This window comes from Saccopteryx bilineata, chromosome 1 (genome assembly GCF_036850765.1).
Source record: "Saccopteryx bilineata isolate mSacBil1 chromosome 1, mSacBil1_pri_phased_curated, whole genome shotgun sequence".
NCBI classification, from domain to species: domain Eukaryota; kingdom Metazoa; phylum Chordata; class Mammalia; order Chiroptera; family Emballonuridae; genus Saccopteryx; species Saccopteryx bilineata.
In genome coordinates, this window is record NC_089490.1 from 284,521,919 (window position 1) to 284,547,432 (window position 25,514).

The 25,514-nt window shown below is 41.6% G+C and overlaps 1 protein-coding gene across 2 annotated transcripts in view; it reads right to left on the minus strand.

The window, feature by feature from the left end:
* The window catches only part of MYO10 (myosin X), a 219,954-nt gene that overhangs the window by 37,009 nt on the left and 157,431 nt on the right, over positions 1-25,514 (minus strand). For both annotated transcript variants that reach the window (XM_066243997.1, XM_066244007.1), the window contains exons 19-23: positions 6,717-6,841; positions 6,506-6,620; positions 1,517-1,623; positions 391-624; positions 7-52 (exon numbers count right to left, since the gene is read on the minus strand). In XM_066243997.1, the coding sequence (XP_066100094.1) occupies positions 7-52; positions 391-624; positions 1,517-1,623; positions 6,506-6,620; positions 6,717-6,841 (627 nt within the window). The remainder of the gene's footprint in view (positions 1-6; positions 53-390; positions 625-1,516; positions 1,624-6,505; positions 6,621-6,716; positions 6,842-25,514) is intronic.

Below are 25,514 nucleotides of genomic sequence, written 5' to 3' on the forward strand. Positions count from 1 at the left end.
TGTCACCTGTTGGGCGTGGAGCTCGGCTTCTCTTCGGGCCTTCTCTCTTTCTCTAAAAACAGCAAAGAAAAAAGACAGTGGAGATAAACACAATGAAAAAAAATCCCAGTACAACTTGTCAGAAAGTGCTCATAAAAAAAAATTTTTAAAAAGCTTTGCTAAAGATAACTTAAAAAGCATAAAGGCCTCTTCCTTTGGCAACATCTTTATTCTGGGCACAAAATAAAAATGCACACAGACCCGCTCTTCAATGCTGACAAGGAATCTTACCCTTGAGCCACCAGAGATTACTGTTTTCAAGTACAGAAATCTTGCCGCAAGGATGGACACTGAGCCTAATACTCAAAAAAAGTGTTCTTCTGTTTCAACCAAGCAACAGAGCTGCCATACCTTTCCTCTTCCTCCCGTCTCCTCTTCTCCTCTTCCTCCCGTCTTCTCTTTTCCTCCTCCTCCTGTCGCTCTGTCAGCAGCTGCCTGTAAAGTCTCCGAGCCAGCTGACCTCTCAGCTGCTTCTGCAGAACGATGGCCGCTTTCTTCAGGTGCAGAAATCTCCTCCTCAGAAGAAAGGCTCTGTAGCTCTTCTGTATCACCACCACACAATGCAGGACCTTCCTGTACTGCTTTCTGAAAAGGCCAACAGAAACACAGCGCAACGGAGTAACTGTGGAGGTAATGAGGCTTCGAGCTCGCTGCGCGTTTCCGCTAATGCCACAAGACAAAAGAACCGGACCTCGCTGGGGAAGACGTCTCATTATAGAGTCTGGAGAGAACAGGAGGCCCCTTTGGGCAAAACAAAGCAGATGAAAAACAAAAGAATAATAGCAAAAAAAAAAAAAAACTTAAGCAAGAACCCTATCATGATCTTGGCTAAAAATAAACATATAACCCCTAATGCGGACTTTGAGAAGTTCTGGCAGGAAGTTGGGTTGTAAACAGGACCAAAAGATAGTGTATATATTCTCCTGTTCTCATGAGGAAAATAAAACAAACAAAAAAACCCAAACAAACAAATTTAGAAAGAAAAAAAACCTCGCCACTGCAAGACAGATTTGGACTGCAGAAAAGTTAACACGTTTTCATACGGCATGCCGGTCCCCAGAGGTGGACAGACCTCAAATACACATGAAAAGAAGCTCCCTTATTTGGTAACCTGGAGAGTGGGCCTCTGTGGACCCAATGAGACATCACTGTCAATAGTCAAAATACCAAAGTCAATAGCCAGTCTGCCTCAGAATGCAGGAAGATGAACCTGAGACACATCTCAGCACGGTCCCTAAATACCGCAGTTCTAACTGAAATGTTGGGAGCCTCCTTCCCTACTTCCACCAAGGTCGAGCTAATGAGGCATCTGGCATCACTACTTGGGAGCACTGACATGGGGTTCTCCTTAGCCTGCACCTAACCCTCAAACCAAGTCTATTTAAGGAACAGCAATCAACCAGGCTACCCTACCCGATGGATTATATTAGGGAAGGCCTCGTGGAGCTTAACGCCTTCTCCCTCCGATGCTTCTTACCGTGCCAAGTAGCCTAAGATGTGGGCCCGGATCACCATGGCTGCCCGAGTAACTTCCTCCTCCCGCCGCTTCTCCAGTTTCTGCTCCAAGGACTCTCGAAGGAAGACCTGCCCGGGAGGGAGTGACATGTCAGAACCAAAGAACGTGGCTGGTAGAAGGAAGGCATCTCTGAGTCAGAGATATTTTGGAGTGGTGAGTTAGGCTTTTTTTTTCCCTCTCTCCTTAAGTTTGCTCTAAACACACGGTCAGGCTTTCCGACACAGTGCTTCTCAAACTCCCTGTGGGAAACGGCTGCTGTTTTTATTTTATTTTATTTTTTTACAGAGGAATACTTAACACGTAACATATTAGTTTCAGGTGTGCTTCATAATGGCTCAGTATTTTTATTGTCAAGGAGGGAAAATTTTCCTCCCTCTCCTTCTTGGTTCTTTTGGATGGTCTAATAATTAAATTGACACAAGACAGAATTAACAGGAGAAAAAACAAATATAATTATGTACAGATGGAGGAGGTCCCACAGAAATGGGTGCCTGAAGTGACAAAAGTAGGTTGCATATAAGGCCATTTTTAGACACAGAAACAAGTATTTGTGAGATTAGACAAAACAAAGGGGTTTGTGTTTGCAGTAGCAAACTGCGATAAATAGCTTCTTCATGGAGCTTTCTCAGCCTTGGGTCCCTATCGCTGGTGATAAGGACGCCTTCAGTCCTGGCACAGGGAGGACACGTTCACATGGAAGATGCACGTCCAGCTTTTAGGAGAAGAGTGGGGGAGGAATCAGAGTGTCTCTTTCTCACATGGTTGTTTCCCAAGTAACTTTAATTTAAAACCATCAATATGTCATTGTGGTATGCTTTGGGGTGGCCTGTCCTGAGCCACAATAGTCTATATTACAAAATGATCATCTCAGTGAGTCTAGATAATATCTGTCACTAAATATAGATTAAATTATTTTTCCCTGTGATGAGAATTTATGCAAGACTGTGTTATTAACTATAGACACTATACTGTAGATTAGTGGTCCCCAAACTTTTTTGGGCCACGGACCAGTTTAATGTCAGAAAATATTTTCACGGACTGGCCTTTAAGGATGGGACGGATAAATGTATCATGTGACCGAGACAAGCGTCAAGAGTGAGTCTTAGACAGATGTAACAGAGGGAATCTGGTTATTTTTTAAAAATAAAACATCGTTCAGACTTAAATATAAATAAAACAAAAATAATGTAAGCTATTTATTCTTTCTCTGTGGACCGGTACCAAATGGCCCATGGACCAGTACCGGTCCGCGGCTCGGGGTTGGGGACCACTGCTGTAGATCACATTCCCATGACTTTTAACTGGAAATTTGTGCCTTTTGATCCCTTCACCATTTTGTCCACCCCACTTCTGGCAGCCAACAGTCTGTTCTCTGTGTCTATAGCATGGTTTTCATTTTTGTTTTTAACCCTCTTTGGTTTAGATGCCACATTTAAGAAATCATACAGTATTTGTCTCACTCTGTGTGACTTAGTTCATTTAGCATAATGCCCTCAAATTTCATTCATGTTGTTGCAAATGGCAAAATTTCCTTCTTCTTTATGGCTAAATAATATTTCACTCTTTGTATGCATCACAATTTCTTTCTTTTTTTCTTTTTTTGTTTGCATCACAATTTCTTAATCCATTCATCCATTGATGAGCACAGGATGTTTCCCTACCTTGGCTATTGGAAGTAATGCCTCCATGAACATGGAGTGCATATATCTTTTTGAGTTAGATAGTGCTTTTGTTTTCTTTAGATAAATACCCAAGGTGGAACTGCTGGATTAATTTTTAATTTATTCCAATTTAATTTTTTTGAGGAACTGCCATACTGATTTCCATAGGAGCTGTACCAATTTACATTCTCACCAACAGTGCACAAAGGTACCATTTCCTCCACATCCTTGCCAACAGTTGTTCTTTCTTATCTTTCTGATAACAGTCATTCTGACTGGTGTAAGGTGGTTCCGGTTCCTCATTGTGGAGCTGTGTGTGTGTGTTTCTCTGATGATTAGTGATATTGAGCATCTCTTTTCATGTACCCATTGGCCATCTATACATCTTCTTTAGAAAAATGTCTATTCAGATCTTCTGCCCATTTTTAATTGGATTATTTGGGGGTGGTTTTTTTTTTTTGCTATTGAGTTGTATACGTTCTCTATATTAATTTTGGATATTAACTTCTTATCAGATAGGTGATTTGCAAATATTTTACCCCACTCAATAGGTTGCCTTTTTATTTTAATGGTTTCCTTTGCTGTGCAGAAGCTTTTCGGTTTGGTATAATTCAATTTGTTTAATTTTGCCTTTGTTGCCTACCTACCATTTTTTTAAAACTTTCTCCCTGTCATAGACTAAGATATTTATAAAATATAGTAAAAATACATTACTAGAAAGAGAAAAACAAATGGATACATAAAGTAAAAACCTCATTTTATAATAATAATAATTATTATTATTAGATTCAACAGGCATAAAATGACTGTGATATTATCAAAGTTTGTGAATACTTATCATGGGACAGGACAAACGGATCAAGGACTAGCACCAGTCCTAAAATAAATGGTGACTAACAAGAGATACAAAGATACGCCCTGCATAGGAAGGAAGGAAAGAAGAGGGGAAGGAAGGGAGGAAGGGAGGAAGGGAGGGGGGGAGGGAGAGGGAGGGAGGGAGGAAGGAAAGAAGGAAGGAAAAAAGGAAGGAAAAAAAGAAGGAAAAAAGGAAGCTTTTATCTCTAGCAAGATAGCTTTTAATTATGCAATTTTAGATTTAATACATGAATAAAAAGTTCTGAATTATTCCCTTAAAAACCTAGTGTCAAATATTTCTATGCTTTTCTATTAACAGCATAAGGGCATTTTGGTTGGGGAACACGTGAAATGGTACTCCCTCTCTCACTCATGATTTTTTAATTTATGCTCCTGTGATTCATTCTGGATTATAATGATATACTCTGTTCCCTTATTGGCACATTTTTCCAGACTCTCTGCCTCCTTCAAGACATCTGGGCAAAAAGGGAAATACAGAATCCTACCATATGTGACTCACAGCCTTCCCTACCTGCTCTGGGTTCCCGCACGTTTATAAAACTACCAAAAATAATTCTAAAGTTTTTCATACAATCTTTTTCCTATACTTGCAATGATGCATGAGGACACTGTATCTTTAGCACAAAAAAGAAAAAAAAGGGGGGAAATTTAAAGTAAAGGACAGAAATTATTAGTGGAAAACTAATTTGATAATGATGAAAACTTTGCAGAAATCTGAATCTGTTTTGCAAAACTATGGATCAGAAGCCAGTTTTTATAAAGACTGGATTTAACAAAGTAGTCAAACTTCTCTCTGAGATTAGTTTTTGGTGTTAAGGATCTTACTCTAATGCTTTTGTTCTGGTGAATGTCTAAAAAGAAAAAGTAACAAAATCAAATCTTGGGAAAGTGTGGTGGTGGCATCATGAAACAAAGTGTTGATTCTAATGAGTGCTTCATTTATTGGATGGACAAGGAGAAACTTTTTTGAAGAAATAGCATCTTTTACCTTATCAGAAATCTACAGAAGGTCTTAGCTGGAATTAGAATCAGAAAAACACCTCCTTTAGTTTTATGCCCAGTAAACGGTAGTTCTCTGTGCTATTAAATTTACTTCTTCATCTTTATCCAGATTTGCCTTCCCTAATCCCGAAGGGCAAACAGAGCAAAGTGCTTTTAGAGACTGGAGTCAGCTTCTTTAAGGACACCCCTCTGAATTCAGGCAACAACACACAGAGAGTGATGCCAGTTCTCCCAGCCAGTGGCAAGCCACTGTCACCTCCTCATGGTTCCAGGATGTGGCCAACATCGAGATATACTGCAGCTTGGGAAATCCTGAGAAGAGCATCCAGTAAGCCATGCCTGGACCCCTGACTCATAAATACTGAGAGAGAATTAATGGGTATTGTTAAAACTGCTAAGTTTGTAGTAGTTTGTCACATAGCAATAGATAACTAATATAATATCTCTGTATGCTATTTCTACTCTATTAGTTTGTACCTTAAATCCTTGGTGAGTTACAATAACTCAAGAGTAGAAGAGAATGTCCATTATATACTTTCCCTTGCTTGAGTGGCCCTGAGGTAAGGCCTACCATATTACCCCATGTGTAAGACAATCCCATGTATAAGATGCACCTTAATTTTGGGGTCTGAAATTTTAAAAAAATGTATTACATAAAGTTATTTGAGAACCTAAGTTTTATTCATCATAAAATTCATTCCCGGAAAAAAGCAGGAAATCAAGTAAAAATATCTACAACTACTATATAGATGCACCCAGTTTTTAGACCCCAAATTTTTTTAAAAAAGGGTGCACCATATACATGGGCAAATATGGTAAATACTTGTCATTGATCTCACATTGGTCAATGTTATGGACTGAATGTTTGTGTCCCCACCGAGATCTTATACTGAAGCCCTAAGGATCAAAGTAATGGCAACTGGAGACAGGACCTTTAAGAAGTAATTAAGCTGAGATGAGGTCAGGAGGCTGGGGCCCCATGGTGGATTAGTAACTTCATAAGAAAAGGAAGAGAGACCAGAGCTCACTCTCTGCTCCCCACCATGTGAGAACAGAGCAAGAAGGCAGACATCTTAGACACTGGAGGCTGCTGGCCCTCCCCAAACCCCCCACCAGCACGCAGCTGCTCATCAGCAAACATCTGTTGGCTGCCTGATTGAATACACAGACAGAAACACTCAGGATCTGATGTTTCAAAGTGACCCCCAACAAAAACAGAGTCCCTGAAAAGTCAAGGATGTCCATAAAATACTGTTTGGAAGACAAAAGGTTATGCTGGGCATGATCCCAAGAATATTTTTCCAATGTTAAAAAACAAGTGGTGAGCAGTACCAGCAAACACTGAAGCCTACAGTACGGCTCTAACATCTCTCGGGGGCCTGACGGGGCTGTTCTTTCTCGGAGACTTTACCTTCGTCTTCCCCAGCTGCCACTCGCCGTGGGAGGGGTCGTAGAGCTGCAGCAGGGCCGTGCACCTGCCCCGGATGTCCTCGGGCGCAGCCACATTCCTCATCAGCACCTTATACCTGCAACACAAAGGGGCCAGCGGCACCTTTTACTGCCATTCTCTCTTTCGCCAATCGCTTTGGAAAGAAAGAGGATGTATTCAGTTTCTGCCTTGCCTTTTGTAAAAATCCTGGAAGGGTCTTCGGACGGCATACCCAGCTTTGCGGATCCTCACTGTCTCCAGCATCCCGGAGTACCGCAGCTGGTTCAGCACGACCGCCTGGTCAAACTGGTCTGGCATCTGAAACAAGAGGAAGGGAAGAAGATAAAGTTAACAAGGCCACCCCAGCACTGTACTATACACACGTACACATGTACACGTACACACATTGAACCTACACAAAAAGGACTCAGAAAATGAATCCCAACCCAGGTAACCATCACTGGCTTCAACAACCATCACCCTGCCCCAGGGTCAACCCCACCCCGTCTGGGAGCCCTCCTTACTCCTTGTCCTTGAATTTTTTTTTTTGAAACAAGTCCTAGATAGCATATTACCTCTGTTTATAAATGTATCATTATCATTTTTTAACATAACCAAAGTATCACTATTATATCTTAAAAGATACCAACAATTCCTTGATATTAAGCATCATAGTTAATACTATGTTTTCCAAAGAATTGAAAGTACCATGTAAATGTCGCTTTAATTTTTTAACTTCAATTTCAAGGCGTTTAAAGACATTTTTTTAAGCAAAAGAATGCAATGATCCAGTGAGGGCTGGGGGAGGGGATGGGGATTGAAAGAGACAAAATAAAGAAATTTTATTTTCTCAATTTCTAGTCCAATAACCAGATACCCCCTTTATGAAGAGCTCCATACCATGATCACTAAATAAATTAATACCAGAACATGCAAATTAAAAACAGGGGAAATCAAGCCAACGTTCTGAAACGTATTCCCTTATCCACTCAGTCGCCAAGCAAACTGCACTGCTCACAGGACAATGAGTCTTTCACAGTAAAGCCCCAAAGTAGGCCACTTCCCATTCATGGCTTTGTGGGCAGTGGTTTGTTTTTTAATTCAACTATCCATTCCCTCTAATTAATTTAAATTTTCTTATCCCACACAACTATGTGTAAAATGGCTGAAAATAATGCCACAGGCTATTAAGTACACCGTTCAAAAGTGCAAAATATGGAAAGTGGCTCAAATGTGTGTGAGCCACAAAACACAGGAGGCCATTAACACAAAATGTGCTGAAAGCCATGCTGTTCTGTGCCTTTCCAAATTAGCCGACAACAAATGTAAAAGAATGCTTTGCAAGTCTCCTTTGCAGCTCTTGATGCCGTCGTCCTCAGGAGGCTGATATTTCATTTTGTCTACAAACACTGGCCAGCCCGTCTTTACTCAGCCGTGTTCTACCTGAGTAGAGCCAATAAATTAGGGCAAACAGCCCAGGAATCGTGGACCACAAGATTTTAGTCTTGACTCTTTCAAAATATCCATGGAAAAATAGGAAATACATACGCATCTAAAAACAAAATGACCCTTGGTTACTGTCCTACCTTAATATTCAGATTAAGAAATGGAGAGAGGCAACTAACTGTTCTGAAGGTATTTATTTAAAATGTTTGTTATAGTTACTGAGAATATAATCTGACCAGTAGCCAAGACTAGTATAGAGTTAATATAAAACAAACACCAACTAAAGCACCAGATGTAGTCAGTTTTGTTAAATTCACAATCAGAGAAACCTCCTAATTTAATATGTAATCGTTTGATGTTCCAAAACTTTTTAAAGTAAAAAATCTCTCTCAAGCTTTCACCACGCCTGACCCATACTGGTATCCCTGCTTCTTCCAAGCTCTGTTCAACAAAGTCCGTACAGTTCCTTAGCTTGGCACTGGATATTAAAACAGTCTAAAATAAACTGCGGAAGGGATGTCCCATCTAAAAAGTTCAGCTGCACTTACCATCTCCCAGTCTCTCCGAGGAACATTGCACTTTCAGTTTGGCTCTGGGGCCAAAATTCATATGGAAAACAACTGCCACACTGACCTTTTCACCACAGCTAAGGACACTGAACAATAATGAACACCATTCCTGTGCTTTAAAAAGTGCTCGGTCGCCATGACAACCCTTTCCACTCTCGGGCTAATTAGTGTGGTGTGGTTGTAGGATTTCATACAGCCCAGGGAGGGGACGGAGGGGAGGGCGAGAGCCACCAGGAGTGGCCGCTCTTTCCAGGCACCCGCTGCTATTGTGTTTCTGCCCCTTCACAGAAATTTAACCAGGGGAACGGGGATCTATAGGCAGATTGTCGCCAGGGGCAACCCACGCTGCCATCATGAGGGGGGTAACCCTGTGATTCCACTGGTGGTTCTCTTTCGGGTTTCCACTTCCTTTCCTGGTGAAATTAATGTTCAGAGAAGACACAGCCGGAGACTGGGCAAGTCACAAACTTAGAAGCACGCTGCCCTTTAAAACTTCGCAAATGCACTCCAGTCTTCATTGTAACCAACTTTCCAGAACTGGAGCTCACTAGCACAAAGATTGCCTGCAGTGTACTCACAGCGAAGTTTGGATCGTGACAATTAGGTTAATTTTGGAAGTAACAGCCATAAACCAGGGCAATTACAGCCACAGGAGTTTGGTCTTAATCCATTTACAGAACACTAAATTAATCAGTGCCTCTATGTGCAAGGTTCTGGGATTCATGCTTGGGGAGGATTAAATGAAAACGGGGTGGGGTGGGGGGGGGCTGGAGACTCCCCCCTTTTAATTGACATCCTCCACCAGCACAGTACATCTGTTGTAACTGATAAACCTACACTGACACATTGTAATCACCGAGAGCCCATAGTTTACATCAGGGCTCACTCCTGCTGTAAATTCTAGGTTTTGGTGGCTGTGTAACAACATGTATCCACCATCAGAGTTTGAATCTGAGTAGTTTCACTGCCCTATATCCCTCCATGCTCTGCCTATTCATCTCTGCATCTCCAACCACCACTAACCACCAATCTTTCTACTGTTGCCATGGTTTCCTTTTATGACTTAATTTCTTTTTTTACCACAGATTTAGGTCCAGAGCAAACTTGAGAGGAAGGTACAGATTTCTCAGCATCCTCTGCCTCTACACACTGAATAACCTCAGAGGGGTTGGATTTTGTTTCTAAGGACCCTGAAATTGAGGAAGGTGGTTGATATACCAAATATCACTACTTATATGATAGAAAGCCTAATACTAAACCATAATAAAGATGAAAATTAACTTTTTTGGGAATATAGGAGAGAGAGAAATACTGAGGAGGGTATGGGCAGCTTATGAATTTGAACCCAAGTCTGACTCAAGAGTTTGAGCTCTTTCACTCACTATTCAATGCTCGAGCAGAGGGCCCATTTCACATGGAGAATACAGCGTGGACAAATACTAAGGGCTGGAAAAAGGAGCTGGCACGTTCAGCAGTTACTCTGAGAGAGAACACGGGGTGGCAGGGAGGGAGCTGGACTGACAGTGGACACTGGGCTCAACCTAGATGGCCACTGTTCTCAGACAAGGGCTTGGAGCAGGAGATGAATGTGGTCAAATCTACGCCACAGAAGGATCTCCTTGCTGACAATGGCAAAACTGGATATATTTTGATATTGTGCACATCATGAAATGTTATGCAGCCATTAAAAGAAAATAAGACCAAAGTAAAGATACACCAGTCAACTCTCAGGCCTTTTGCAAGGTGAGAAAGCAAGACACAGAAATTGCAGTAATCTTTTATGTAAAACAAGCCCCTGCAAAAAAACCCCAACCTTCCTTTATTTATGTAAATATGCATGAATAATTCCTGAATATGCATGCACAGAAAAGTACAAAAGGTCCACACTGGGTCATTATCAAGTGGGCAGGGCTAGGGAAGGTGGAAAGAAGAGACATGTTAAGAAAAAAGGTAAAGAAAAAATTAGGCTGTATTAAAGGAAGGAAAGAATCCCATATGTACATAATATGAAAATTCTCTATATGGCTATACATCTTTGAAGATGTACAAAAAGTAGTCATGTTTACGAGGTAAAAAACAGACACAGAATGGATTCTGGAGGTCCAAGGTGAGAGAGAAAGGGAGTCAGGGAGGCCAGGGAGGAAGCTGCTGGATGGGCACCTCAACGTACAAACAACCCAAATGCCCGTCAAGGAAAGATCGGAAATCTACATACAGAAAAGTAGAGTGGTGGTGGCTGAGCCGGTGAAAGGGGTGGAGACAGAGGTGCAGTGGGGGTGGGGGTGTCATTTTGAGGTGATGATAATGTTCTAAAAATGACTATGCTAATTAATGATGGTTGCACATGTTCGTGAATATGTTTCTAAAAACCCCACTAAATTGTACACTTTAAAGGAGTCAATTGCATGGCAGGTGAATTACATTTCAATAAAGCTGCTTTTAGCTTGTTTTGTGTTGTGTGTATGTGCTTTTAACAAGAAAGTATTTTAAAAGGCAGACATGGAGATATTTAAAACAGACAAGAAAGAATGGATGCAAAAGAAAGTCTGCATCCTGGGGACAAGATTAAATATATTTAGTTTCAGGTAATTTAATTCTTAAAAAAAAAAAAAAGATAAACCTGTTTCTCCCTACAACCTGAAAAAATACAATTTTAGAATGCTTAGACAAAACAAATGACTATTTGAGCATGCTAAACCCTCCACAAAACTCAATTATGGGCAAGCCCTGCCTTCTGCAGCTTAAAATCTAAATAAAGGGGCAACAGGACAGGGGAGGTGATTCACAATGAAAAGACAGAAAGAAATTCATTTATGCATTAATGAATCTGATTGCCCTGAACGTTAACCTCACCTTCCATCATTTCACAAATGCTGCATAAAGTAAGAGGTGTCACAGCAGACTTAGAAATCACAGTGAAGGGACATTCAAGCTGTGTTTATTTAATTAAGAAAATAGAGTGAGTTTATTATCTACAGACCCTGGAGTTTCTAAAGCTTTTCACTATTGGAGAGACTTCACAGAAACCCACCAAAGACCCAGGAAGAGGGATGGGGTGGGAGCCAGCCAGGGCTTTAGGGAGAGAGTACTTCTCTTGACTCAGATGGGGAAAGTCCCATACTGTATCTGCCAGGCACAGAGTCAGGTGATGGTGGAGAAATCAGCACTACAGCTGGAGTGACACCCTCTGTGTCCCGCAGAGAACAGTACATACCACTTGTCACTCTCAGAGAGGACAAGCTAGACTAGGACGTGGGATGGCACGTAACCTTCTTACTTCACTCTGCCTTCATCCATCACTATGGAATATTACTTAACCTGGATCAATGAGATCAATTTTTTTTTACCAATTTGGTTTGAAGGGGGAAAAGTGAATCTCTCTAGAAGAAATGACATGCTGTATTTGACTATAAATTTGTAAACTGACAAATATACAACTCACTGTAATTTACTTATGCCTTACCTTGCACAAAAGAAATTATGCAAGATAAACCGAAAATACTGTGACCAAGAGAGAAAACAGAGTAGAAAATGCATTGTATATATAATACAAGAAGCCCAAAGTTAGATTTTGTTCTCATTAATAACTATCATTAACCAGGTATTTTAGATTGCTTTAATTTTTGAATGACTATAGATGTTTATCAACAAATGCCTTAACTCCTCTAAGAAAGCATATATTATTTTTAAAGTCTAAAATAATCATGAAAACATAATGTTAAAAACATTAATAAATTTTCAAAAAGGAGAATTCTACTAGACAACCTTCATATAACTGCTGTTGATTATACGCATAGAATTCCAAATTCTTGTTGAGCAGCCTGGCAGGAACCAAGTGCTCCCTCGTTTATGTATGTGAGGTACCAAGGGCAACCCTTCAATTCATATACCACTGGGCCACAGACACCCCAGCGGGGTGGCGTGGGTAGGCAATATTATTCTACTTTGTAGATGAGGAAACTGGAACTGAGCAAGGCTCAATGACATGTTCAAACCAGTTTTAATATTTGCTTAAATTAAACAATTAAGAAAGTCTCAAAGAACTTCGCATTTCTAAAAACGAATCTGCAAATCAAACTTGTACACATTAGACTTATTTTCCAACCAATATTATAAAATCAGTGGCATATTTCCATAGTATGCAATTCTCAAAGGAATGAGTTGGAAATTTCTTTAGGGGAAAAATTATACTGGAACTCAAGGATTCTTAATTTCATAAGCAAACAAAGATGATTTAGTATATTGTATTTGCATTACCATTACAGTATCTACCTCTACCCCAATTCAACATTACATACAAATAAGCAAAAAAAAAAACAAAATGAAACAAAAAAACCTTACCTTTGACAACCCTTCTTCAACTTCAAGAAGTCAAAGATTCCAGGAGTCGATTATGTTACATTAATCAAATTATCATTCCCAGCCCTATACTAACTGAGAAAGTCTTACTGATTAACAAACGATTTTTTTTTAAAGATGTAAGACCTCTCAATCTTTATTTGCTTTCTCTGCTACATCAAACTCTCAAAAGCAGTGAATAAACATTGGATAAGAAATTTATCGGGCTATGAACAGTTTTCACAGGCCTGGTTACTAAAGCAGCGATATGATTTTCCTGACCTTGAACGGGCAGCAAACAAAAGCCAACCGAACTGGTGAGAAAGACTCTTCGTACTTACAGCATTTATTTCTCTCCTGGGCTCAGAAATAGTTTACACAGTCGTTGCCACTTTGCTGATTCTCGCATTTTGATAAAAGAGGCAGAATCTAATTTTCCCTAGAGAAGAGGCAATCCCCTCCCCCAAGTGAGGAACAGGAAGCAACATGGTTACATGACTGACAAAAACTGAGTCAGTCCTGAAGGTCAGAGTATGGAAATTTCTCACTCACCAAGTACAGCCTTCCCTCCACACCCCTTCCAGCCAACACAGTTATCACCCTGCGCAAGAAACCCCAACTCTGTTACAGATGGAAGCTGATGCGCTCATCTGAGATTTGCCTGAACCCCAGTGACTTAATAGGAAAGGAGACATTTGACCGTAAATAATATACATGTGCACATACATACGCACAAGTCTTCCTAGAGCACAGTTTTAACAATAGCATACTCCTGTTTACATGCCAAATTAAGACAAAGGCTTCAACTGCACAATAAAGTCCCCCACAATAAGTCCCCAATCTACCTTTCCAGTCAATACACCCTTACACATACCCTACATTTGATTCAAATTATATAGATAACTAGATGTTTCTTGACTAAAACCTTCACTTCCTGCCTTACCTGAGCTGAACTAGCCTTGTCACCTGAAATTGTTTCACGCTGTCTTTCACTGTTGAGTTGCATTAAATGTCTCAGATGTTCCTTCTTCAATGAACTGTTACAGATGCAGCCAACTAATGTCATCTGTGATCGCCCCCTTTCCTGGGTTCCTGGCACCTGATGTAACCTTGGCCATGCTTTCCCTCCTATCACATATTCTGCATACCCATTAGACATATCCATGTGAACTCCCCATTAGATTATAGTCTTTTAGGGGAGGCGCTGAATTTTATGAGTTTCTCATTAAACTGCCTAGCTTGGAACTGACACACCATATACGTAAATTTATACAACTGTATTGCATAAATAAAATTGTGGTTCTGTTTGTTTATAGCTGTTTCTAACATGCTTGTTTGGCAATAACTTAAAAAACATAGCAAAAGTCCAGTGTGTAAAACGTAAAATTGATAAGCTGGATTTCATGAAAATTAACAATTTCTCCTCTGTCTAATGAAAAGATAAGCAACACACTGGAAAAATATCTGAAAAAAGACAGTCTCCAAAATATACAAAGAAATCTTAAAAGTCAACAATATGAGAACAAAACAATCTAATTTTTAAAATAGGCAAAAGACTGGAGCAGACGCATCATCCAAGGATATGCAGAGATGGCTAAAAAGCATAGGAAATGAGGTCCACATTAGTTGTCTGAGGGAACTGCAAATTAAAACAATAATGTCATGCCACTACATACCCACTAGAATGATTAAAACCCCAAAACTGAAAATACCAAAAGTTGGTGAGGATGTGGAGCGACAGGAACTCTTAATTCACAGCTGACCAAACACAAAATGATACAGCCAAAGACAGCTTACAAAGCTAAACACAGTCTTAACATATGACCCACAAATCATGCTCCTGGATATTTACCCAATACCCAACAATACCCTTATGTCCACATAAAAAAACATGCATGTGAATGTTTATAAAAGCTTTATTCATAACCATCAAACTGGAGTCAAAATGTCCTTCAATAGATGAATGAAATATCCCTCAAATGGCATGAGACCCTTAAATACACAGCACTAAGTGAGAGAAGTCAGTGTGAAATGGGGGCATAGTACTTGATTCCAATTACCTGCCATTCTGAATAAGGCAGAGAGCTACAGAGACAGTGGAAAGATGAGAGGTAGCGAAGGTGTAGAGGAGGGATGGATAGGCAGAGGACAGGGACACCTTAGGTTGGTCAAACTATTCTGCATGATGCCATAACAGCAGATACATGAAATGCAACGTTTGTCAAACTATAGAATCTCCCAGCACTAGAGTGAACCTCGGAGGATCACACCAGGAAACAATGCAGATTGTCACAAAAGAACCTAAATGTATGACAAATATATGAAACAACCTCACTGAAGGACTGCGGTGAGAAGAGGGGCTGAGTTAAGTAACTTTGGAAATGGAATCTCTAGGACTAAAGAGAGAAGGAGATGCATATAAGCACTGTACCGTACGTAGCTGATAGGGTTGTTTCCTCTGAGAGTACCGGGTAATTCTGATGCTACTACACAACTAAATAAATGGATGGCAGGTAGTGGGAGCCAGGTTTTTCATTGTTGGAGTGAGAAATTTGCAGGAAAACCTTCATGAAACAAATTCTATCCAACTAGATTTGATTTGATTTCATGAAAACAGCAGCAGAAAAACTCAGTTCTGAGTTTTTACCTGTCACTAAAGCAGGGGTCTCAAACTCAACTCAGCATGTAGGCCGCAAAGCAAGATCACAGCCATTCGGCGGGCAGCACTAGGTCTACAAAAGGCAACTGTTACGCAACACTTTTCTCACTGCAGTTGAAAACAAAAAAAAAATCAGTACCACAAGCACAATCATACATGCAGTTTACTCAGTGTCACAAAACGACCAGAAATTGTAGTTCGTATCGCAACTGCTGTTAACTAAGCTAATATCTAGCTAGGATGCTAGAGAAATAAAAAATACAAGTAGGCCCCTAGGCTTACTTAATTTTATCCAAAATATTTTGAACTTCGTGGATTAGTCTGCGGGCCGCATAAAATTGTTTGGCGGGCCGCATGCGGCCCGCGGGTCGTGAGTTTGAGACTCCTGCACTAAAGGATGCCGGCCACAAAGTCCAAGCGGTCCTCAAATGTGTATTTAGTAAACAAGCCCCAAACACAGCCCAATATCCAGTTATTTTTCAACCATTTATATAACATAACTGGAATGTATTTCTATGGGAAATAATTCAGCTGCAAGATGTAATGAGTAACTTTGCAATATAGATTTTAATGTACAAGGAATTAGGAGATAAAAGTCTCATTTTTTCTAGTAAGTTGTCACTAAATGACAGAATAATGTAGCATAGGTTTTTCTTGGTCTCTTTGTTTCTTTTGGCTTTGAGAAATACAGACTACATACAATAAAAATCACACAGCTCTCCTGGAGAAAACCACTCTAACAGCTTCCGGTGCTTCCTCCCAGACAGAGTCTATGCACGTATGAACACTGCATGTGTGTATGTGCATATGTGTGCACATTCACACACACACTTTGTCTTTAAAAAATGCAAATAAAAACACTTCACATTTTTCTCTTTTCACCAATGAAATCAAAGAGAGTTCCCTGTTAGGACACAGGTCTCCCCAGTTCATTCCACAGCTACACAGTACATCATTACCAGAATGCAGTTACCGTATTTCCCCATGTGTAAGAAGCACCATTTTTTGAAAAATTTGGGGTCTAAAAACTGGGTGCGTTTTATATAGTGGTTGTAGATTTTCATTTAAGAAGTGTGGCATTTCAAATGCCATAGATGGGACTGAGGACGAGGCCATATATGAAGACAGTGATTCGTCATCAGACACAGATGAGGACAAGCTAATAGATTGGGGGGGGGGGGTTGTTTTTTTATTTTTTTGTATTTTTCTGAAGCTGGAAACAGGAAGGCAGTCAGACAGACTCCTGCATGCGCCCGACTGGGATCCACCCGGCACGCCCACCAGGGGGCAATGCTCTGCCCATCTGGGGCGTCGCTCTGTTGCGACCAGAGCCAGTCTAGCGCCTGAGGCAGAGGCCATGGAGCCATCCCCAGTGCCCGGGCCATCTTTGCTCCAATGGAGCCTTGGCTGTGGGAGGGGAAGAGAGAGACAGAGAAGAAAGAGAGGGGGAGAGGTGGGGAAACAGATGGGCGCTTCTCCTGTGTGCCCTGGCCGGGAATAGAACCCGGGACTTCCGCACGCCAGGCCGATGCTTTACCACTGAGCCAACCAGCCAGGGCCTGGATGGGAGTTTTGACAGTGATAAGGAGTTGTATGAATTTTATGATAAATGAAACTTGAGTTCAATAACTTTATGTAATTTTTTTTCTTCAAATTTTGGGCCCCAAAATTAAGGTGTGTCTTATACATGGGAGAGTGTCTTATATATGGGGAAATCTGTAATGAGATGTTCCCTATTGAAGAACATTTAGATTGTTTTTTATTCTTTTCTGTGTTCTACCCAACTTTTGAAAGGAAATAAGAAAGTAGAACTGCAGAGTCCCACAGCAGTTTCCTGTCAACACCTCTGTCCCCGGCCCCTCCTGCATCCTATACTTCTGCTGGCCAACATCAGGAGGACAGCCAACCGGAAGCTGATCATCTGGATGGGAAGCTTTATAACATCTTCCGTCTCCATCCAACCTCTACCTTTCATGAAAGGTGATGACTAATCAGGTGCCTTATGTGTGAGACAGGCTTTGTACTACATAAAAGATGAAACTGCAAGACTCTCTCTGTTCCTCGTTTACATAAAGCGTCAACGTTAGTTCAATATTTTAATCAGTCAGTCAGAAAGTAATTGCTGACAATGAAGACTCTAGCCATTCAGTTCTGCCAATTTTTTACTATGCTCTAGTATGTAAGACCATGCATATCTGGGAGTTTATCTGTCATACTATGTAACGAAGTCACTTAATAATATTTCTAGTCCAAATGATGGCTAGAAGTCTGGTTTAAAAAAATGTCTTCAACTGACAATTTGATAATAAAAACAGCACTACCTACTCCCTGAACAGGAACTGTTTTCATTAACATAGAAAGAATTAAGCACTCTACACATACGATCTCAATTAATTCTTATCACCACCCAATGAATTAAATCAGACCATGTTAATCTAATTAAATGTGTGATATAAGGCAAACAGCAACCATTCAGGATATACCATCAGCTCATATTTGCACAGCACTTCACCTCTTCCCAAGTGCTTGCCATGTAAGAGATCACGTGCTCATCTCTACTGCCCTGTGAGGTGGGCAGGACTCTTGTATTCTGATTAAGTAGGTCCAAAGAATGTGAGTGACCCAAGCCTCATCCATAGCAGTTACAGCCCAGAGGAGCCACAGACACCCACTTCCACCATCAGAATCCCCGCAGATTCTGCCAAAGTTTTCCTAGAATGCGGCAGCTCCTCTACTTATCAACAACTTCAAGTCCCAAGTGACACCATGTGAGCAGCTGCTAGGATCATCTGTGGGTGGTTGATCAAGTCGAAGCACTTCTGTTCTGGCGCACGGAGTGGCTTGTATTTATGAACCTCTCTGGTGGTGGTGATAGTAGCAGCAGTACTTAACTAATACTACTAGTAGTAAGAGAACTAGTAAGAGTAGCCGCAGTAGTCATTAGGAAGGCCAATATGTACCTCCATACTTACTAGGTGTCAGGGACTATGCTAGCTTTACCCTGCTTGCTTCTATTTGATGGTAACCACTCTATCGGGTAGGCATTATCATCACCCCATTTTACAGATCTATAACCTGAGGCACAAAGAGGTTAATTAACTGGTCCAGGCTCACAAAGCTTATGCCTAACGGAGCCAGTTTTCAAATCTAGGCAGAATGAGAGAGATTCCTAGCCAGCACTAGGAATCACTAGGTACACTGCTTGTCCTGCTGGGCGCAAGGAAAGAGGAGGGGGGGTTCCTGCAGCTCCAAAGTATTCATTACTTAACAATGAAGTTTGTTTCCTGGTATATTTTTCCTGAGTGTTCCTGAATGAAATTCATCACAATTAACTATCCTGGTAGTGGATCTGAAGCCAAAATAAAAATCAACTTCTGAGAATTAAAACACAAATGAGACAATACATTTAACTAACTTAGTTAGAGCAGGGGTCGGAAACTATAACCACGAGCCCCACAGCCTGCCACCTGTTTTTGTAAATAAAGTTTTCTTGGAACACAGCCACGCATTGTCTGTGATTGCTTTCACATGACAATGGCAAAGCCTAAAATATTTACTATTTTGCTAGTCACAGAAAAAGTTTGCTGACCTGAATTAAAGAATGAAAGCCAGGCAAACAGTGCACCCAAACAGTGCACTCAAACAGTGCAAACTGAATTGCGTGCTACAAGTAATTATATGTCTGATTGCAGAAAAATCGGTATGAATAGTGTTAAATAGTTCATTAATAATTTTGACTTTTACTGTGTTGAATAACGTTTGGGATATACCGGGCTAAAATATGTTATTAAAAAGAAATTTCGCAAAACGAATCTCTTTCTACACTTTTAAATATGGCTTTTGGAAAGGTTTTAATTTCCCATCTGACTCACATTATTTTTCTGTTGGACAGTGTAGCCATGCTAAATTAGGCTGTGCCTCTGGTCTACGTGGACAGTGAGAGAATCTCAGGCTTAAAATTATAGATTTATTTGCCTTTTTTGATACTTGAAGCATGTTTTATATAACTGTGAGACCGTTTTAGATTAAAATAAAATATATTATGTCTTACAAAAAACAGTATTATTCAAAGATGAAAAACACAAATGTGAAACAGAAGAGATAAAAAAAATAGTGTTTTTTTTTGTTTTTTTTTTTGTTTTTTACAGGGACAGAGAGAGTCAGAGAGAGGGATAGACAGGGACAGACAGATAGGAAAAGAGAGAGATGAGAAGCATCAATCATCAGTTTTTCGTTGTGACACCTTAGTTGTTCATTGATTGCTTTCTCATATGTGCCTTGACCACGGGCCTTCAGCAGACCGAGTAACCCCTTGCTCGAGCCAGCGACCTTGGGTCCAAACTGGTGAGCTTTTTTTTTTTTTTTTGCTCAAGCCAGATGAACCCATGCTCAAGCTGGTGACCTTGGGGTCTCGAACCTGGGTCCTCAGCATCTCAGTCCGACACTCTATCCACTGAGCCACCGCTGGTCAGGGCCCATGAATAACTTTTATGAGACAGACTGCAGACAAATATTATATAATTATACATAGAATTTCCATTAACTTCAAATCTATTGGATGGTTTTTATATTGTTTTTTGTTTGTTTCTTTTGTTTTCAACAAAGCTCTGAACTCTGCATCTTTAGCACCTATGGTAACACTGCAAAGAGCACCGCTGGGGGAATCCAGAAGCTAGCTTGATTGGACAGGAGGCACATACACTCTGATTCTCCCCCTGCTCAAAAATTGGCAAGTATATGCTTGGGAAGGCTATGCCTAAAAGCTCCCCAATGTTCAGTTCAAGCTCTTTCTCTTTAATTGCGTCTGTGGGATACTTATGGCTTTGACTCTTAGCTGCCATTGTGCCCGAATAACATACTTGTTTCCAAAACCCACAAATGGCCTGAAAACCACAGTATTTAATGTTCGGGTCGAATGCTTCCTCGAGCTACAAGAATGCAAGCCCACCCTCCTTCTCCATAGCGTCTTTCTTCCATTCTTATTCCTTTCCGGTTTCCTGGTTTTAAGGACTGCCTTTGCACCTGCAGCTCTGGCTGCTCTTCCTTTCACAGAGTTCTGCACGCTGCTGGGTTTCCTTCCCTCCTCTCCTGCACACACCGGACGCAGCCGCCCCATTTCTGCCTCGCGCCCACATGAGAATCCCCAGGAAACTCTGCAGGAAGTTCCCAGTCTTCACGCCTGCACTGCCCCTCTAGGGGACAGGCGTCTGGGGACCTGGGGTTTTCCTGTGGACACCCTCGGCCACAGGGTGTTCCTGCAAACAGGGGGCCTCTGGATCGCTAACAGTGGAGCTGGCTTTTAATTCTCAGTACTGAAAGGAAGTTATGGATTCCTTCCTAAATTAAAAGCGAACCAGCAAATGAGTAGTACCTAATATTTAAATATGGGTTACTCCATACCAGAATTTTTTGTCACCTTAATTAAATCTCAAAGAACCCTACTGAGGCAAGTGGGCAAGCCAGGAATATCAATCACTCCACTGTATACACAGAGGAACCTGAGTGGCTCACAAGGCCATAGACTAGTAAGCACACAGACTTGTGGCTAGATTCTGAGCTCTTCCTCCTTGCAGGGGAGACCAGAGGGGCGTGCCTCCAGGTGTGGCCTGTGATGGGTGCTGGTCCATGATGAGATGTTTATCAAAAATGGGAGTAAGTACCCAGGAACTTTATAGCAACTGGACATGGTTGTATCATTTTTGCTGTATTTTGTTCAAAAGTACCAGTCCACAACCAATTAGCAACAACAAAAAAGGCTGGCTCTTTCACCACATACAGTTTGAGAAATGCTGTTCTAGAAGGTGCCAATGTCAATTGTGAGTATTGCTTTCAAGAAATCTCTTGACATTTGTATGTACACAAACTTACTATTATTACATATTAGTAATTAATATTACATAACGTACTAGGCTCTTGTCCCTTTCGATTGTTATACATCAAATCAGGCTCAACAGATAAAAATCAGGCTTGATAGATAAGAAAAGTGTATTTTATCTAAATCCTTCCTCAAAACTGTTACAAGCATAAAATGTCTGTCCTGAAAATCTGCTATCTAATCCCTACTAAAAGTTCCCCGAACTGTACACAAGATAAAATCCAAGCATTTTTGTATTTCGATCTTTCCACCTTCATCCCCTCCATTCCTCATTTAAAGTTTACTCAAACCTCCCTGGTTAATGGAGCCCCACTGTGCTCAGGGCAGCTGTCCTGGGAATGAGATCACTCCAAGCCAACCCTGCAAGCCCATTCACCTCTGCCAGACGCTCCCTCTTCTCCTAGCTTCCCATGGAGGGAGGCTCAGCCCCAGGCCCCAGGCAGGCCTTAGAACCAGGGAAATATGAGGCAAAGCTACTGAGGGGCTCCTGGGGAAAAATGTTTTCCTTCCTAATAAAAGGAGAGCAACCCCTTTGGCACAGCCAGATTCTTTCCAGGAGTTCATGTTTATTCTAAGAGGAGAAGGTCTTTGTTTGCCTTATACAGTAATGCATCCCAAGGGCACAACAGGTACTCAAAAACTATTTGTTGGAAGGCGTGAATAAGGATGTTCTGTGAGGCTGTGATGGCAGCCATTTTGCAACCTCAAGGAAGCACCAAGAGAATCAGTGGCATCCACGCAAAGCCTTGACATTGTGCAGCCCCTTAAACACGTGCCTATTATCAAATGTGATACTTATGTGTATAAACTGTGTATAGGTTACTGGTGTCTAAGTTATTCTTGTCTTGTTGCTGTAGAGTCAGAGTCTGCCCACAAGGAGATTGAGGAGGTAGCAAATGTGTGTGGCACATAATGGGAGAGATTCTGTGGAGAAAGGGAAGGAGGGGACACCAGTGGGGAATGAGCTGAAACTCCAGAAAGATCAAGATCCGCTGCGATTAACACGAGGCTGGTGTGTGGCTTCAAACTCTCTAACGGTTAATGTTGTAAGCCTCAAAGCATAAATTAACGATGGAGCAGAGGTCAGCAGTGGCAACCTGAGCTGGTATACTATGCCAAAGCCTGATGGACATCACAGGTTGTGGTCAAGTACAAATCTAGGTCAGACAAGTCAGAATCAAAGACAGAATGCATGGACCCAGGTGTTGTGGCCTCACTGGAAACAACCAGATAGCCAAGCGGCCGGGGACGGGGTAGTTTTAGGAATGTGACCTTCAAAATATAGCAAGAACCTGACAAAGGGAGGACACCGAGGAACAGGAGGCTGTGAAGGCGGGCAGGTGTGCCGGCTCACAACAGGTGTTCTCAGTCCTTTGGTGGGTGGCAAGGTGAGGCCGTGCTGGAGCGGGAAGGGTGACGCAGACTCGAGTGCGGGAAAGGAAAGCATGGGTCGCTGGGTGGGAGTGGCGGGGGGCAGGGAGGTCTTCTCTCCCTCTGAGGCTGGCACAAATGTGAACTAGAACCAATCAAAGCACATTTCCCGCTGATCATCTGGCTGCACCACGGAGCCTGCGTCAGAGAGGGGGACGTGGGCGTTATCCAAGACGAGGCAGCAATCAGGAGGGAGGAGAGGTCACTGGGTCAAGGGATCTTTTGAGAACCACAAGTTCATGACTAAAGAGCTCACCATCTCCCTGATTCAGGTTGTTGTTGTATATCCGGGCTCACTTCGTGTTCCTTCAAGACTGGATCCTTACAATTTGATCACTTCTTAAAACAGTGGTCCCCAACCTTTTTTGGGCCACAGACCGGTTTAATGTCAGAAAATATTTTCACGAATCGGTCTTTAGGGTGGGACAGATAAATGCACAAAATAAAATTATGCAACCGGCGTAAAAACTGTGGTATTTTTAAATATAATTGTTGAACTTACAAGACAAGCATCAAGAGTGAGTCTTAGACGGATGTAACAGAGGGAATCTGGTCGTTTTTTAAAAATAAAACATTGTTCAGACTTAAATATAAATAAAACAGAAATAATGTAAGTTATTTTTTCTTTCTCTGCGGACCAGTATCGGTCCGCGGCCCGGGGGTTGGGGACCACTGTCTTAAAATACACATGTTATGCTTAAATTTAATCAAGATTTTTTAAGGTCCACCAATGAGTAGAACTGAGGCAAGGAAATAACAAAATTCCACAGGGGGTTCTGGGGAGACCACGAGAAACTAAGGGACAGCGAGACCTGTACTCTGAAAAGGAACAAGTTCACCCCAAGTAGGGAGTAAAAACAGCAGAAAGATGAGAGGTTAGGTTGCAGAGACAGATTTAAATTCAGACAGGTAATATCAATTTAAATTTTGGAGTTCAGTAGTTTAAGATATAAAAAATAACTGACCATTTCAGTCCATTAACATGTGTTGAAAGACACTCTTAGAAAAACACAGACCAGAAGAAAGCTGGGAGGAATGAAAGGAAATAAAGGATTTATTCTAAATCAAACCAAAAGCGCTGGTCAAGACAACAGCAGGTCCAGCCGGGCTTCAATCCCATTGGGCAAGCCGGAGCCATCTTCCTCTGGGGTATGATCTATTGCCATTTTATCAAATGAATGTCATTAAACCCTTTTAATCTTGCTAAACCCTTACTCTCGCTCTCTTCATCATGACTGACATTTCTGCTTCTCAGTCCACTGCACCCCTGCATTCAGACCCACTCTGAAAACCATGCTGAGAAATACAAATGGGGCAGCCGTCTCTCTTTGTAGATGTTGGCAAGGAGGCTCACCTCAGTCACTAAAATGCCAAAACCATTGTGGACCTTTCCAAGTCTCCTACACTGTCACCAAGGTTATGTGAGAGTGATAAGGACGCTGAGGTAGAAAATGAAGAGCAGAGGACGAGGAGAGAAATCTGAGAGCCCCACGCCCAGAGGCCAAACGTGCCTCACCGCCCAGAGTCCAGAGAATTTGTGACACTCAGATCTTCAATGCTTGGCCAGTTACTGCTTTTATAATGCTACATGTCATCTCAATCTCTTCCTGTATAAATGAGAGGATGGGATTGGGTCACTTCTAAAGCCCTAAGAGGGCCGGCCACCACAGGGAGCACAGACGAATCACCACGAGAATGGTTCTCACAGAGACAAATAAGAAGCCAAATCAGGAAAGAAGAATGTGAGCTGCCATGAACAGTATGAAAAGTAAAAGTAGCTCATTGGAAAAATCTGCGTGGAAAAACAAAGAGATGTCAGTTATTAGAGTTTAAGTTCATTGGATTCATGTTAGTTGAGAGCCAGGAAGGGGCTTGAGCAATGACCCCATCCCATCAGCCCCTATTTCTAAGGAAGAAACTGAGACACAGTGAACACTCTTCATTTACCTAAAAAAAAAAAAAAAAAAAAAAAAGCCAAGGGAAGGGTTACCTCTTTGAGAATGGATGTAACTGATTTATATTCATGAATATAGGTTGGGACATCAGGGAAAAAAATCAAATGGAGAATCCCACATGCAAACTTGTCTAACGTAGGCTGCTCTGAGAAATCTGCCACATCCTTGGTAGACTCTCCTTTCCAAAAGGAAGAAGAAGGCTGAGTGGGAAGAGAGTGTTGGTCAGCGCAGCTGCCTAGAGCTCCTTCCTCTTACTTATGTATTAAAGTGGATGTTGGCTGTTGGCAAGTTATAATGGGAAATTAGCCAGCCTAAGACACAGTCAGTATCTTTTATGTATAAATTAGGAACACCACCACATATTCCGCTGAGCAGCTGGGAGTTGCTAGGAAACGGGAGGTCAGGCAATGCTCAGAGGCCGGGCGATTCCCACCCCAGGCTGGAAAGGACTCGTTCATGCTGCTCTCTCAACATTGCAGCAGCCAGAGCCGAGGCCAGGCTTCTGAGCCATGTGACTCAAGCTGCTTAAATCTGCGTGCCCACTCTGAGACCCCAATGCAGGGGAAGGGTCCCACATGTGAAGTGCCTGCCACGCCTGTTCATCTGCATCTTGGCACTTTTCTTCAAGACACAGAGCCTAAGAATTAGTATGACAGAGTTTTAAGTTGAAAACTACTTCAACTGTTGCAGCAAAATGATCAAAAATAAAAAATGAGAG